The sequence below is a fragment of the Chiloscyllium plagiosum genome, unplaced genomic scaffold (genome assembly GCF_037043375.1).
Source record: "Chiloscyllium plagiosum isolate Xiang-an unplaced genomic scaffold, Cpla_swu_hap1 HiC_scaffold_8, whole genome shotgun sequence".
Taxonomy (NCBI): domain Eukaryota; kingdom Metazoa; phylum Chordata; class Chondrichthyes; order Orectolobiformes; family Hemiscylliidae; genus Chiloscyllium; species Chiloscyllium plagiosum.
In genome coordinates this window covers 45457921-45472571 of record NW_028270146.1, presented here as the reverse complement: position 1 = coordinate 45472571, position 14651 = coordinate 45457921, and the positions used below count along the sequence as shown (strand labels likewise).

The 14651-nt window shown below is 40.0% G+C and overlaps 1 protein-coding gene across 3 annotated transcripts in view; it reads right to left on the bottom strand.

Moving 5' to 3' along the window:
- begain (brain enriched guanylate kinase associated) overlaps positions 1-14651 on the bottom strand; it is a 203044-nt gene that overhangs the window by 19852 nt on the left and 168541 nt on the right. For all 3 annotated transcript variants that reach the window (XM_087989773.1, XM_087989772.1, XM_043698433.2), the window contains one exon: positions 4531-4597. In XM_087989773.1, coding sequence (XP_087845899.1) covers positions 4531-4597 — 67 coding nt within the window. The remainder of the gene's footprint in view (positions 1-4530; positions 4598-14651) is intronic.

Below are 14651 nucleotides of genomic sequence, written 5' to 3'. Positions count from 1 at the left end.
TACTGCAGATGCTGGAGATTAGAGTCAAGATTAGAGTGGTGCTGAAAAAGCACAGCATGTCAGGCAGCATCCGAAGAACAGGAAAATCGACATTTCAGGCAAAAGCCCTTCATCAGGAATGAAGCTGGGAACTCAGGAGTGAAGAGATAAATGGGAAGGGGTGGGGCTGGGGAGAAGGAAGCTGAGTGTGCAATAGGTAGATGGAGCTGGGGGTAAAGGTGATAGATCAGAGAGGAAGGTGGAGCGGATAGGTGGGAAGCAAGATTGACAGGTGGGACAAGGTTGTAATAAGTCCAGAAGCTGAGTGGCCCTTGTGGAATCCAAGCTGGGCATCATTGAGCAAGCTCTGTTTCTCCCAATGGCTACTACCTGTATTTCTCAAACATTCTGTGTTTGTACCAATGAGCTGGGTACCTATTATTTAATTTTATCAGTGACTTCTTCATCACCTTGCTGATGATTGAGAGTAGACTAGTTGGTGGTAATTGGCTAGGTTGGGGTTGACCTGTGTTTTACTGACAGAACATATATGGGTTTTTTTCCCCATTTCTCCTATGTGCTGTGTTGTAACTATATTGGAAAAGCTTGGTTATGTATGTGGCTAGTTCTGGAACGTGAGACTTCAGTATTATTGCCAGAGAAATTCCAGAGTAGTATCCAGTATGTTCAGTCATTTCTTGATATCATATAGAATTTACTGAATTAGCCGACGACTAGCATCTAGCATGTTGGGTAACTCAGGAGAAAGCCAAGATGGACCATTCCCTTCCCTCTTCTGGTTGAATTTCTTTTGCATTGATGTTGAGTTATCATAGGAGGTTTCTGGATGATATTAAACTTACTTCATTAAGCCCTATCCCTTTCTCTCAACATCTCAGCCAAAAATAATTGGCTCTTATAAGTTAACAGTCTCAAATGAATGACACCTTGCAACTGATAAAGGAAACGACTTATGTTTTTGAACTGCTGTAATGATGTAGGTACAGCCTAATAGTGCTATGAAGAATAATTAGGACTTTGACCCAGCGACAGTGCAGGAATAACAATATACTTCAGTCTTTTCTGCTTTATTGAGGATGAGGATATACGGAGTCTCCTCCACTAGTTAAAAACCAAAAGAACTGCAGATGCTGTAAATCAAAATCAAAAAATAGAAATTGCCAGAAAAGGTCAGCAGGTCTGGCAGCATCTGAGGAGAGAAATCAAAGGTAATGTTTCTGGCCATTCGTCAGTTCTGAAGAAGGATTGCTCGACCAGAAGTGTTAACTCTGCTTTCTATTTACAAATGCTGCCAGATCTACTAGGCTTTTCGAATAATTTCTATTTTTGTTTCTGATTTACAACATCCACAGTTCTTTCGGTTTTAACTGGTGGAGGAGACTCCTTACATTCTCATCCTCAATAAAGCAGAAAAGATTGAAGTATGTTGTCATTCCTTCACTGTCGCTGTGTCAAAATCCTAATCATTCTTCACAGCACTATTAGGAGATACCTACATCTTTCTGCAGAAGCATCATTCAACCCGAAATGTTAACTCTGATTTCTCTCTACAGATGCTACCAGACCCGCTGAGTTTTTCCAGCAATTTCTACTTTTGTCTCCTGCACCAGTTACTCTTTATTTGTCCATTACTTATCTATGCTATTTAATTTGTGATATGCCTGTATTGCTCACAAGACAAAGCTTTTCACTGTGCCTCAGTATACGTGACAATAAATTCAATTCAATTCAATTCTACTCATGATTGAAAGTAGCTTACATCTGACCCAATGACAGCAGGATTATCTGTATCACATGCTGCTTGGCATGGCACTAGTCCTGTGTTGTAGCTTCACTAGGTTAGCACCTCGTTTCTGGGTAAGCTTGGTGCTGCCCCTGGCGTGTCTTCCTGCATTCTTCATTCAACCAGGCTTGATTCCCTGGCTTGATCATGGTAGTAAAGTGGGGGCATGCTGACCATAAAGTTACAGATTGCAGTTGAGCCCCACAGCACCTCAAAGATGTCAAATCATACTGAAAAATGTGATCGCTCAGACATAAAATTACTAATTCAGTTTATTTTCAGAAGCGAATTAACACAAAATCAGCAAATTAATCAACAGATAAAAATAACAGGATAAATCTTACTTTCTCACCACTAATGATATGAAGTTATTTTACTAATGCAATGCACATCATTACCGTTATATTTTATCACACTTACTTGTGAGTGTGATAGATTAATTAAACTAGGAAAGGTTCAGGCAGGCTTTGACAGAAGCTGATCTGAATGTTCCTTCCATGTGTTTAACTATCTTTATTCCAACCAAGAGATTCGTATATGAACAACAGGCTTTATAACCTCTAACAGCTCATCCAAATAAAATGGTCAGATTGGGACACTCATAGGATGTAAGTGCTCCAAAGGATGTCAACTCAGGATTAGGAACTGCAGCTTTGGTCTCCACTTTTCTGGACTGTCTAAAGGTTCACTCTGTTAAAGAACTGTTTATTTGAATGTATTTCAAAGAAGCAAAGGATCATAGATATCTCAATCCAGAAATTCAACTCACTTAGGACAAAGCAAACTGCATTAGTCTTTATCATTGGATTGCCTGCTGAGACAGCCAATAGAGATAACAGATTGAGCAATGATGTGAGATGTATTTAACCTTGTAAAGGTCTGGCGCAATTACAAATGCAACATTATGTTGCCAGCCCAATGATTAATCTCAAGTAATGTTTTGATCTTCTGAAATTTTTATAGGCAGTATACTGGGATAATATTGAATGTATTGCACTTTAAATGCAATGCTCTTAAAAATATAATGTGTGATTTTTCAGAGACATGAGATAAGACAGAATCTAAAAGCAATTACCAAACAGTGTTTTCTATCTCTTATCCTGTTGAAAGATTGAAAGATACATAGAAACAGAGAAAAATAGGAGCAGGTGGGGGCAATTCAGATCTTGAGCCTGCTTCCACAGTCAATATGATTATGACTTATCAACCAATCCAGTAACCTTCCTGCTTTCTTCCCATACCTCTAGCCCTAAGAACTATATATAAATTATTCTTGAAAACATTCAATGTTCGAGCCTCAACTGCTTTCTGTAGCAGAGAATTCCAGAGGTTTACCATTTCCTGGGTGAAGATATTTCTCCTCATCTTAGTTCTAAATGGCTTATCCTATATCCTTAGACTGTGACCCTTGGTTCTAAACTCCCCAGTTATTGGGAATATTCTTCCTGCATTTAATCTGTTTAGTCCGGTTAGAATTTTATAGGTTTCTATCAGAATGCCCTATTCTTCTAAAGTGAAAATAGTCCCAACCGAAACAAACTCTCTTCATGCCTGTCATCTTAAGGGAAGAATTAGAATTGGTCTAGGGAATTAGATCTCACACACAGCAAGAGCTAAAAATAACACAAGCTAAGTAGTTGAGGAAATCAAATTGATAATTGTGGCATTCATTTATATAAATGATTTGGATGCGAACATAAAGGCATGTTTAGTAAGTTTGCAGATGACACCGAAATTGGAAGTGTAGTGGATAGCGAAGAGGGTTACCTCATCTTGATCAGATGGGGCAGTGGTGTGAGGAGAGGCAGATGGAGTTAATTTAGATAAATATGAAGTGCTGCGTTTTGGAAAGACAAATCAGGGCAGGATTTACACACTTAATGGTCAGGTCCTGGTGCATGTTGCTGAACAAAGAGACCTTGGATGCAGGTTTACAGTTCCTTGAAAGTGGAGTTGCAGGTGGATAAGATAGTGTATTTAATATTTAATAAAGGAGTTGGGAGATCATGTTACTGTACAGGATGTTGGTTAGGCTACTTTTGAATACTGTGTGCAATTCAAGTCTCCCTGCTGTAGGAAAGATGTTGTGAAGTTTGAAAGGGTTCAGAAAATATTTACAAGGATGTTGCTAGGTTGAGCTACAGGGAGAGGCTGAATAGGCTGGGGCTATTTTCGCTGGAGTGTCGGAGGCTGAGGGGTAACCTTATAAAGGTTTATAAAATCATGAGGGGCATGGATAGGATAAATAGACAGGGTTTTTTCTCTGGGGTAGATGAGTCCAAAACTAGAAGGTATAGGTTTAAGGTAAAAGGGGAAAGATTTGAACGGAATCTAACAGGCAACTGTTTCATGCAGTGGATGTTGCGTGTATGGAACGAGCTACCAGAGGAAGTGGTGGAAGTTGGTACAATTACAACATTTAAAAGGCACTTGGATGGCTATATGAATAGGAAGTGTTTAGAGGGATATGGGACAAATGTGGTGAATGGGACTAGATTTATTTAGGATATCTAGTCAGCATGGACGAGTTGGACCGAAGGGTCTGTTTCCATGCTGTACATCTCTATGACTCTATGACTATGCACATAAACTAAGAGGTATGTTGAAGAAATCATTAGGATATTTTCCACAGCACTTGCATCAGGGAGATCCATCATTCTGACTGTTGTACTTATATCCACTGGTATTCAAAAGCAATCAGTTGCCCAAAAATTATATTTTTGTGAGTCATCATGCCATTCACTCACCATCCTATGCAGCTTCTTTTCAAGATCCTGGTTAACTCTTTGCAATTCTGTCTGATTGCTTTGTGTCCTAAAGGGCAATAATAGAATATTAAAACAATTATAATCAAAAGGCTCACTTAGTTCTTTCTGTCTTGCCATTGAACCAATGTGTGTTTAATGACCTATCCAAAGAACATGTCCTGAGTGCGAGAGTGGATTCACAACTAGCTGTTGCTTGTTGAGAAGCAGCTTTGCTGTACATCAGTACTGCAGTTACTGTGCGAAGGTTATTGTCACTATCAGGACTGGGCTTGAGGTAGCTGAGTGAGATTTCTCAAGGGAGATAATCTTACTGCATTTCAGTTACAAGGTCTTGGGTCAGGGTACCTGGTTTACATCAAAATTTAAGAATAGGTATGAAACATAAAAGAATTTCAATTGATACTAAACTTGGGGTGTGTGATTGTAACTTGAGAAAGAACGTGGTTGCACCTAATGTTGTTTTAAAAAATATGACATATATAGAATGTATGAAAAGCAGGTCACAAATTTGTAGGCCATTGAATGCCTCAAATCATAAATACATTTCAAAGAAATGAACCAGTAGATACAGTCCAAATTAATTGTTTCAATAAGTAATCAGTCCTGTTTCAGAATTGGTTTTCATAAGATGAATATTTCACTCTGTAGTATTTAAGCATTTCATTATTATTTCTATTTATTTTGTTTCCAATTCCAACCACACTTATTGTCCAGGTTGCAAAATGATAAAGACCACAATATCACATGATATGGTACTGCTCAACCTTTTACAGATATTTTTGAACTGAAGCTTGGAATTTGGTAAAGCTATAAAACCTGGATGACTCAGTACCTTGCCATCCACCTAAACCTTTGCCATTTTAATGCCATTTTCACCAACAATACACATGATTAATTGAAGGCCAGTTAATGTTTATTTTTCTGGAAAATTCAGGTCTGTTATGTATATCACCAACAACTTTCATACTCGGACTCATTTAAAGTTGAGTGGTGTGTTATTGTTTCCATAACAAACTTCAGGGAAGTTTAAAAACCATGACAGAATTGTATTTGAAAACTCACAAAAAGGGGGGATGAGAGCAGAGAAACATCATTCTTAGTCAGAAATCCAGCAATTCCTGTGAATTACCTTGACGTGACGAGTGGTTCAATCAGAAAGAATATGAATAACCAGGAACCCAAATACCATGTACTCATTTATTTTAATGGAAATAAGTCCCATCAGTGAAAGTACAAACTACTGATATATGTGCAGTCTATGCATAAAGAAATCTAAGGGTGCTTGGTGCAATAATGCAATAATTTCATTGAGTTCAAAAACTAGCATGACGATAAAGACTTCCTGCATATAATTTTAATAGCAAAAGTCAGCAGATGTAACAAAATTGGGAGTCATATTTTGTCATCGCCCTAAAACTTTTGTTTAAAATATCAGTAGGATCAATTCTGTCATCCTCAATTTCAAGATCAGAATATGGCCTGAACAAGAGAAAGAGGAGTTAAACTAGTGAAATTTCTCCAACTTCCAAGGATACATTGCATCTTATTAATCATTTGCCATTTGGTTGATGTTATTCTAAAAGGTATTGGTCTAGAAATTTGTCCAAAGTACTGGGAGTATGAAATTGTGTTATCTCAAATTTAGATATCCCAAAATCTTGGTTGTATCCAAGTAGTCAAACATTCCCACCAGCAGAATAGCAAATCCGATAATGATGCCACAAGAAGGCAAAGTTCCAGACTGGGAACACAAGATTAGTTGTTTTCAGCCATGTTTGTCTGTACCTAAGGAACAAAAGCACTGAGATCTGGACTCCACCATTGTGTTTGTCAATCATTTCAAAGTACAAGGTGAATATCTTGGAACAATTTGACAGCATTCTCACCAGCAAGGAAGAGAATGAGAGAGGCCACTATTTGACATTGAAGAAGCTCTGCTCTGCTTGAGCAGAAAATGTTCCCATCTCTAACCCTGATCCTGCAAGAAAGGGGAGTCACCCTGGCAATGAGACTGAGTAGCTAGGAGATGATGTGCAGCGATGGAGATCTAGACTGAATGAAGAAAAGCTACGGCATTGTCCTTTGCGGAGTAAGCATGAGTATGTGGCAGCTGTAGCAGTTATAACAGATGATTGGCTGCAAAATGTCCTTGCCCATATCCATCTGAATCACAGAATTGTTACAGTGCACAAGAGGGCCTCACTGGGTATTGGCTTTCTGTCCATTGTGTCTGTACTGGCTTTTTCAGCATTTTGATTTAATGCGAAACTCCTCTCTTTTCCCTTTAACCCAGCACATTGTTTGTAGTAAAATCAATGAATACCCACTTGACTGCCTCAGTAAAACATGCCTCCACCACACTGCTAGGCGGTGCATTCCGATCCCAATCACTCACTCTGGTCCTTAGTCTTTTTACAAGTGGGAACAGTTTCTCCCCACTGATCTGTCATTCTCTCTAATGATTATGAAAGCATCCATCAAATCTCTCCTTACTCGTATCTCTCCAAGGAACATAATCCCAACATCTTCAATCTATCCCATAACTGAAGTTTCACATGCCTGGAACCTCAAAACTCTTCTGCACAGTCCCATATACATTCACATTCTTTATACAATGTGGTGCCCAGAACTGGATATGGTACTCCAGCTGATGCCTAACTGCTTTATAAATTCTTAATAAACTCCCTGCTCATCATAGAATCATTATAGTTCAGAAGTAGGCTATTTGACCCATTGTGCCTGTACTGCTCTATTACCCTAGTCCCAATCTCTTGTCTTGTCCCCACTTCCCTGCACATTATTTCTATCCAAATGATCATTAATGCATTCAAATGCCTCAAGTAAATTTGCCTCCAACACATTTCCAGGCAGGGCATTTCATATCCCAACTACTCTGAGTGAACACCTTCAATGCTGAATGAAAATGTTGTTTTCTTACAGCACCCATGCTTCGTCTGCACATCACTTTAATTCCACGCCCTCTCATTATTTTTTTTTCTTTTACAAGCAGGAATACCCGCTGCCCATCCAGCTTGCACATTGAGATTTAGGAAACATCAACTGCATCTCCTCTCAGTCTTCTTCTCTCCAAGGATAACAGTCCCAGCTTCTTCAATCTATCCTCATAACTGAAATTTCTCATTCCTGGAACCATTCTTGTACCAATGTGCATCACCTTCCATTTCTTTGCAATAAACTTCATTTGCCAGCTATCCAGCCACTCCACCAATGTCCTTGTGTGGGTCTGCACTGTCATCCTTACAGCTTACAAATCTCTTACAAAATCTGTAAATTGGCCAGTGCACTCAAGATCTACATCATTTATATCTATATAGATATCAGGAAAAATAAGGGTCCTAACACTGACCCCTGGGGAACTCAAATACAAACCTAGTTCCAGCTCAAAAAATATATGTTAACTAATAAGCTCTGTTCCCGTCCCTCAGCCAATTTTACATGCACTTTTAATTGTCCTTTCTATTCATGACCTATAACTTTATTCATAAGCTTATGAATTGTGTCTTTGTATATTAAAAGTCTTTTAATCACCAGCCTTATGTTCATCAGTTCTCTGCTTTCTCATAAGAAAACCTCCACCAAGTAAATTAGACATAATTTTCCCTTAGCAAACCCATGCCAAATCTTTTGAGTCAACCATACTTTTATCCCAAATTATTGTTTCTAGAGGTTTCCCCATTACTGAACTTAAACTGACTGGTCTGAATTGCTGGGTCTGTATTCACAAATATTTTTTGAGCAAAGGCTTAATGTTTGCAGTTGTTCAATCCTGTACTTAACATCTGACACCTGTTCTAAGCATATTGTTTTCTTCCTTAAAAATGTCCATTTCCCTTGTCACCAAGGTACCTCTGTATTTGTTTGTCCCACTCAAGTGAATATACCCTGACTCTGTTCAAACAATCTCCTTTTTGAAGGTAGCCCATTGGTCAGAGACTGTTTTTCCCATTAAACTTTGTTTCAATCTATCCAGTGAAGCTCGGTTCTAGCCCCATTGAAGTTAGCTCTTCACCTGTTGATTATTCTTCGTCATTTCATTTCATTTACCATTGTTATCCTTGACCTTATAATACAATAATCACTGTCCACTAAATGTTTTCCTACTGTCACTTGATTTACTTGGTCCACCTAATTCCTAAGAATAAGGTCCAGCAATGCTTCCATTCTTGTTGGATTGGACACAACTGTTATAGAAAAAAATTGCGATATAATCTAGGGATATCTGTCGCTCGGTTATCCCTACAAGACCACTAACTAGTCTAAATTTAGGTGATTAAAATCCCCCAACATACCTACTCTATGGTGTCTACACATCTCTCTAATTTTCTTGAAGATTTATTCCTCTTGTTTCTTTCCCACTAATTCGTGGTCTGCAAATTAGGCTGAGTAATATAATTGCATCTTGCTTATTCATACGCTATAGCCAAATGAATTCTGTTGTTGACCCCTCTGAAACATCTTTTGTCTTCAATACTGCAATGCTTTCATTAATCAATAGTGCTACCTCTCCTCCCTTCTGCCCTTTCCCATCTTTTCTGTATACCTTGTAACCAGGAATATTTAACACTCTTTGATTCAGGTCTCCATTATTGCCACATTATAACTCCACAAGAGCTGTAACTCTCCAGTCTTATTAACTATATTCCATGCCTTCACATTCGTGTATTGTGTAACCTTCACACTTTTTCTCTTACTTTGATTCCACCTATTAACTTATTATTCTGTACTTTAATGAAATCTGCCTCTCTCAGCATTTCATGCATCCAAGTACTACCTTCTAATATTCTTTTATAGTTCCCTTACTCTAGCTGGGTTAGTTTAAACGCCCCCCCCAGTAGCATTATGAAAACACCCAAAAAGGAACTTGGTTCTGCCTCTGTTCAGATGCAGCCCATCTGGCTTGTCGAGGTGCCAACTTCCCCAGATCCAGTCCTGGTGTCTTGGCAATCTCGAACTCTGTCTCCTACATCATCTTTCCATGCATTCAACTGCCTTGTTTTCCAATTTCTGTACTCACTTGCATGTGGTGAGGAGTAATCTGGAGATTACTACTTTAGAATCCTGCTAGATAGTTTTCTACCTAGTTCATTCAGTTCTGATTCCAGGGCTATATTCCACTTCCTACCTATGTCATTAGCACCAATGTTGCCTCCCCTCAGAAAAACATTCTGCAGCTGCTCTGTGATATTCTTGAATTTGGAGCCAACATGCCGGCCTGGAGTCACATTGGTGGCTGCAGAAATGCTGGTCTATTCCCCTAACTATAAGAATGCCTATTTGTCCCCGAGACCCGGGTTCAATTCCTGCCTCAGGCAACTGTCTGTGTGGAGTTTGCACATTCTCCCCGTGTCTGCGTGGGTTTCCTCCGGATGCTCCGATTTCCACCCACAGTTCAAAAATGTGCAGGTTAGGTGAATTAACCATGCTAAATTGCCTGTAGCGTTAAGTGAAAGGGTAAATGCAAGGGAATGGGTCTGGGTGGGTTGCTCTTCGGAGGGTCGGTGTGGACTTGTTGGGCCAAAGGGCCTGTTTCCACACTAAGTAATCTAATCTAATCGAATCTCCTAATAGCTGGGCCATTCTTGATGCGCTCTTCCAAGGATCTATCTCTATCCCCAATATCCAGAATGGAAAACTAACTAGAAAGCAGGACATCTGGGGATGTCTGCACTCTCTGTGTGTTTCTTTTGGACTGCCTGCCTCGACCTTCCCTGCAGTGTTACCTCCTTCTGAACAAACTCCACACTTGGTTCTCTGCCTCTTATGCACCTAAAAGGAGCTTGAGCTGGAGCTCAAGCTTGTGCAGCCAGTGACACTTCCTGGACATAACTTGTGTAGGTCATGAGAAGTTCTCACAATTCTTCTGTGCTACAGGATGACTATTCCTCTTGGCGAAGTTGCCTGCTATACCATAGGCTTATAATTCATTACTTTGACTTTAGTTAAGTTTACTTCCTTTGAACTTACTCTTTTACTATTCCTATAAACTAGAGATGAGTAGCAATTTCTTTTCCCTAACTCACTAATCAGCTTCCTCCACTATGCCTTGTTTTCAGTCTGTGCTAGTTTAAACATTCCTGCTGTTCAAAATGACTGGTGTTGCAATATTGTACAGAACAGCAGTTACTGTTAAACAATCAACTCACAAATTTCCTGGGATGCCACAGTTGCTGTTTCTCTGCTGATGAATCATGTTCTCAAACTATCGATCACCCATTCCTGAAGAAGGGCTCATGCCCGAAACGTCGATTCTCCTGCTCCTTGGATGCTGCCTGACCTGCTGCGCTTTTCCAGCAACACATTTTCAGCTCTGATCTCCAGCTACTGCAGTCCTCACTTTCTCCTATGATCTGTATGTCCTTGTTTGCTATGATCTGACTGTATTGCTCACAAATCAAAGTTTTTCACTGTTCTTAGGTTCATGTGACTACAATAAATCAAATCAAATCAACTCTTTCATGATGCATCGCCCGATTTGTAGCATCTAGCCAAGGTGCAAGGATATAAGTTTGAAGTGAAGTATATATCAGATGTCAGGATGATTATATCTGGGACTCTGAGCAGATTACCCATCTCACACAAAGACCAGGATAATCATCTTGATCTGCACAACAAAACCAAAAGAACAGTGGATGCTGGAAATCAGAAACAAAAACAGAAATTGCTGGAAAGGCTCAGCAGGTCTGGCAACATCTGCCAGAGAAATCAGAGTTAATCTTGGTAGTTCAGTGACCCTTCCTCAGCACATTGATGCTCTGGACTATAACATTGAAGACGTTATCAAGATTGATCTATTACACTTTGACAAGAGCCAGTGTGAACAGCTGCAATCGGCCACTGCCGAAGGTGAGCAATTACTAGAGCTGCAAAAGATAATTATCCAGTTATGGCCTGCAATACTAAGTACCTGAGAAAATTAATTCACTTTTGTCATACAGGGTTGATCTTGGTATAATCACAACAAGTCATTTTAAAGGGTAAACAAGTCCTAATTGTAGAAGCATTATGTAAAAACGATATTGAACAAACAGCTGGCTAGCAAGTGAGTCTGCACATTGGTCAGGAATTAAACAGGATAGTCAATGACTTGTGAATGCATGCCAAAAGCCCAGCAGCAGATGAAGTATCCACACAATATTCCAGCCAGTCCTTGAGCAAAAGTAGCCACAAACTTACTCACAGAGTTTGGAGAAAATTATATTATTGTGATGGATTACTTCTCTAAGTTTCCCATTGTTCCATGATTTAGCAATACAACGAGTGCAACTGTTACTAGAATGATGGATAGTATGTTCAGTTTATCCAATATTCCAGAATGGATCATCTTTGGCAGTGGACAGCTATACACTAGCAAAACATTCCAGATGTGTACAAAGTGAGGAGTGACCCATATGTTGAGGTAGTTAAATTGCATTGCTGTGTTTTCATGCAGCACCAATGGGGAAAGGATTACCATCCCAAGTATAACTTGTGATCAGAAGGTAATGATTTTACCCAGCAATCAATTATCTAATGATTCTGAGGAACAGATATTATTTTGACAGTATGTTATATTTTGAAAGATGAGAATGAATGAAATACCTGATGGGTGAGCAGATATGGACCTACTAAAACTGCACACTGAACAAACAGTATGAATTAGAGATACAATGATACCAGCTAAGGTTTCTAAAACATGCAATTAGCCCAGATAACACAAAATCATTACTGATCATGGTGCTGCATTGCGAAGGACAGGAGCATACTCAGCCCAACATGCAACACATCAAAATACACAAAGTAATTGAAGTGGAAAGTTCTGACAATGATGATGTATGATAATACTAAATGACAGCAATCAGCAGTAAGAAAACCAATTTGTCAAACAAGGGCAACACAATACAGTATAAACCTTTCCAGAGAGGCTATAATGAGTTGTCAAACTTCCAAAGTGTTACATTGAAGTTTGAAATTTTCATCTTGTAAATTCTCTTTTCGCTGTTTGTGTAATAATCAAACTAACAATATGTGACTATACATGAACATGTATGTGGGTTTTATTAATCTTTTGAGAAAGGGAGATGTGTTATATCTCATGGTCTACCTTTAGGAGACACAGTGCGTCACTATACTTTTAAGAGATCATGGTATTATCACTATACCATGGCATTTGACAGAAGGATATAAAGATTACATGCTCCATCTAAACTCAGATCACTTAAAGCATAGCAGGAAAGCATGCAGCTCTGAATTAATCAAATAGCTTAATACTACCCTAGACATCAGGTATCTGTGAAATGTACTATTTATATATTTTAATTAAATGTTTCAATATGGGCAAAAAAGGGACATGAAATAGGTTTGGCAAATAGGGTTAAGGAGAACCCAAAGGGATTCACTCAGAGAGTGATAGGGGTGTGAAATGCCCTGCCTGCAACAGTCATAGACTCACTATCTTTAAGGGCACCTAAATGGTCATTGGATAAACATATGGATGAGAATGGAATAGTGTAGGATAGATGGGCTTCAGATTGCTTTCACAGGTTGGTGCAACATCGAGGGCTGAAGGGTCCTTTGGTCTATAAATACATTAAAGACAAAAGGGTAACTAGAGACAGAATAAAACTGCTTAAAATCAGCAAGGCTGCCTACGTGTGGAACTGCAGGAGATGGGTGAGATACTAAATGAGTATTTTGCATCAGTGTTAACTGTGGAGAATTTATGGAAGATACAGAACATGGGGAAATGAATAGTGACATATTGAAAAACGTCCATATTACAGATGAGGACGTGCTGGATGTCTTAAAACGTATAAACGTGGATAAATCCCCAAGACCTGATCAGAACTTGGGTTTAGAGGGATATAGGCCAAATGCTGGCAAATAGGACTAGATGGCAAACGGGAGGCTGAGGGGGAAATTGAGAGGATATACGGAGAGGTGGTCACTCCCCAAACACAGGATAAGGACAGCTGGGTTACTGTCAGGGGGAAGAAAGAGAACCGACGGTCAGAGCAGGAATCCCTTGTGGCCGTTCCCCTCAGCAATAAGTATACCATTTTGGATACTGCTGGTGGGGACGGCCTACCAGGGGTAAGCCACAGTTATCAGGTCTCTGGCACTGAGCCTGGCACTGTGGCTCAGAAGGGAAGGAGGAAAATAGAAAAGCGCTAGTGGTCGGGGACTCAATAGTTAGACAGATTGACAGGAGATTTTGTGGTCAGGAACGGGACTCCCGGAAGGTATGTGGCCTCCCTTTTGCCAGGGTCTGGGATGTTGCCGATCGGGTTTACAAGATTCTGAAGGGGGAGGGGGAGCAGCTACAGACAGTTAGGTTGGAAGCTGAAGAGCAGGATGAATAGAGTAGTGATTTCAGGTTTGCTACCGGTGCCATGAGATAGTGAGATGAGGAACAGTCAGCGAATGCAGCTTAACACGTGGCTGCAAGGCTGGTGCAGGAGGGAGGTCTTTAGACCATTGGGATATCTTCTGGGGAAGGTGGGACCTGTACATGAAGGACGGGTTGCATCTGAAATGGAGGGGTACTAATGTCCTGTGTGGGAGATTTGCTCGTGTGATTCGGGAGGGTTTAAACTAGTTTGGCAGAGGGGGGGGTGGGTGGGAATCAGAGCCACATGTCTAAGAGGGGGTCAGTTGCAGACGTGACAGTGACAGGATATATTGAATCTAAAAGGAAGGTTTCTCACGCGATGAAACAAAGGGATCGGTTAAAGTGTGTCTGCTGTAATGCAAGGAGTGTCCGAAATAAGAGTGACGAACTTAGAGCATGGGTCAGTACTTGTGACTACAATATTGTGGCCATAATGGAGACGTGGGTTTCACTGGGGCAGGAATAGTTGCTTGATGTTCCAGGGTTTAAAACGTTTAAAAAGAACAGGGAGGGTGGAAAAAGAGGAGGGGGTGTAGCATTGCTAATCAGAGAGTGCATCACAACTACAAAAACAAAGGTTGTTGAGGAAGGTTTGTCTACTGAGTCAGTATGTGTGGAAGTTAGGAACAGCAAGGGAACAGTCACCACATTGGGGGTTTTCTACAAACCACCTAATAGCTGTAGAGAGATTGAAGATCTCATAGGTGGGCAG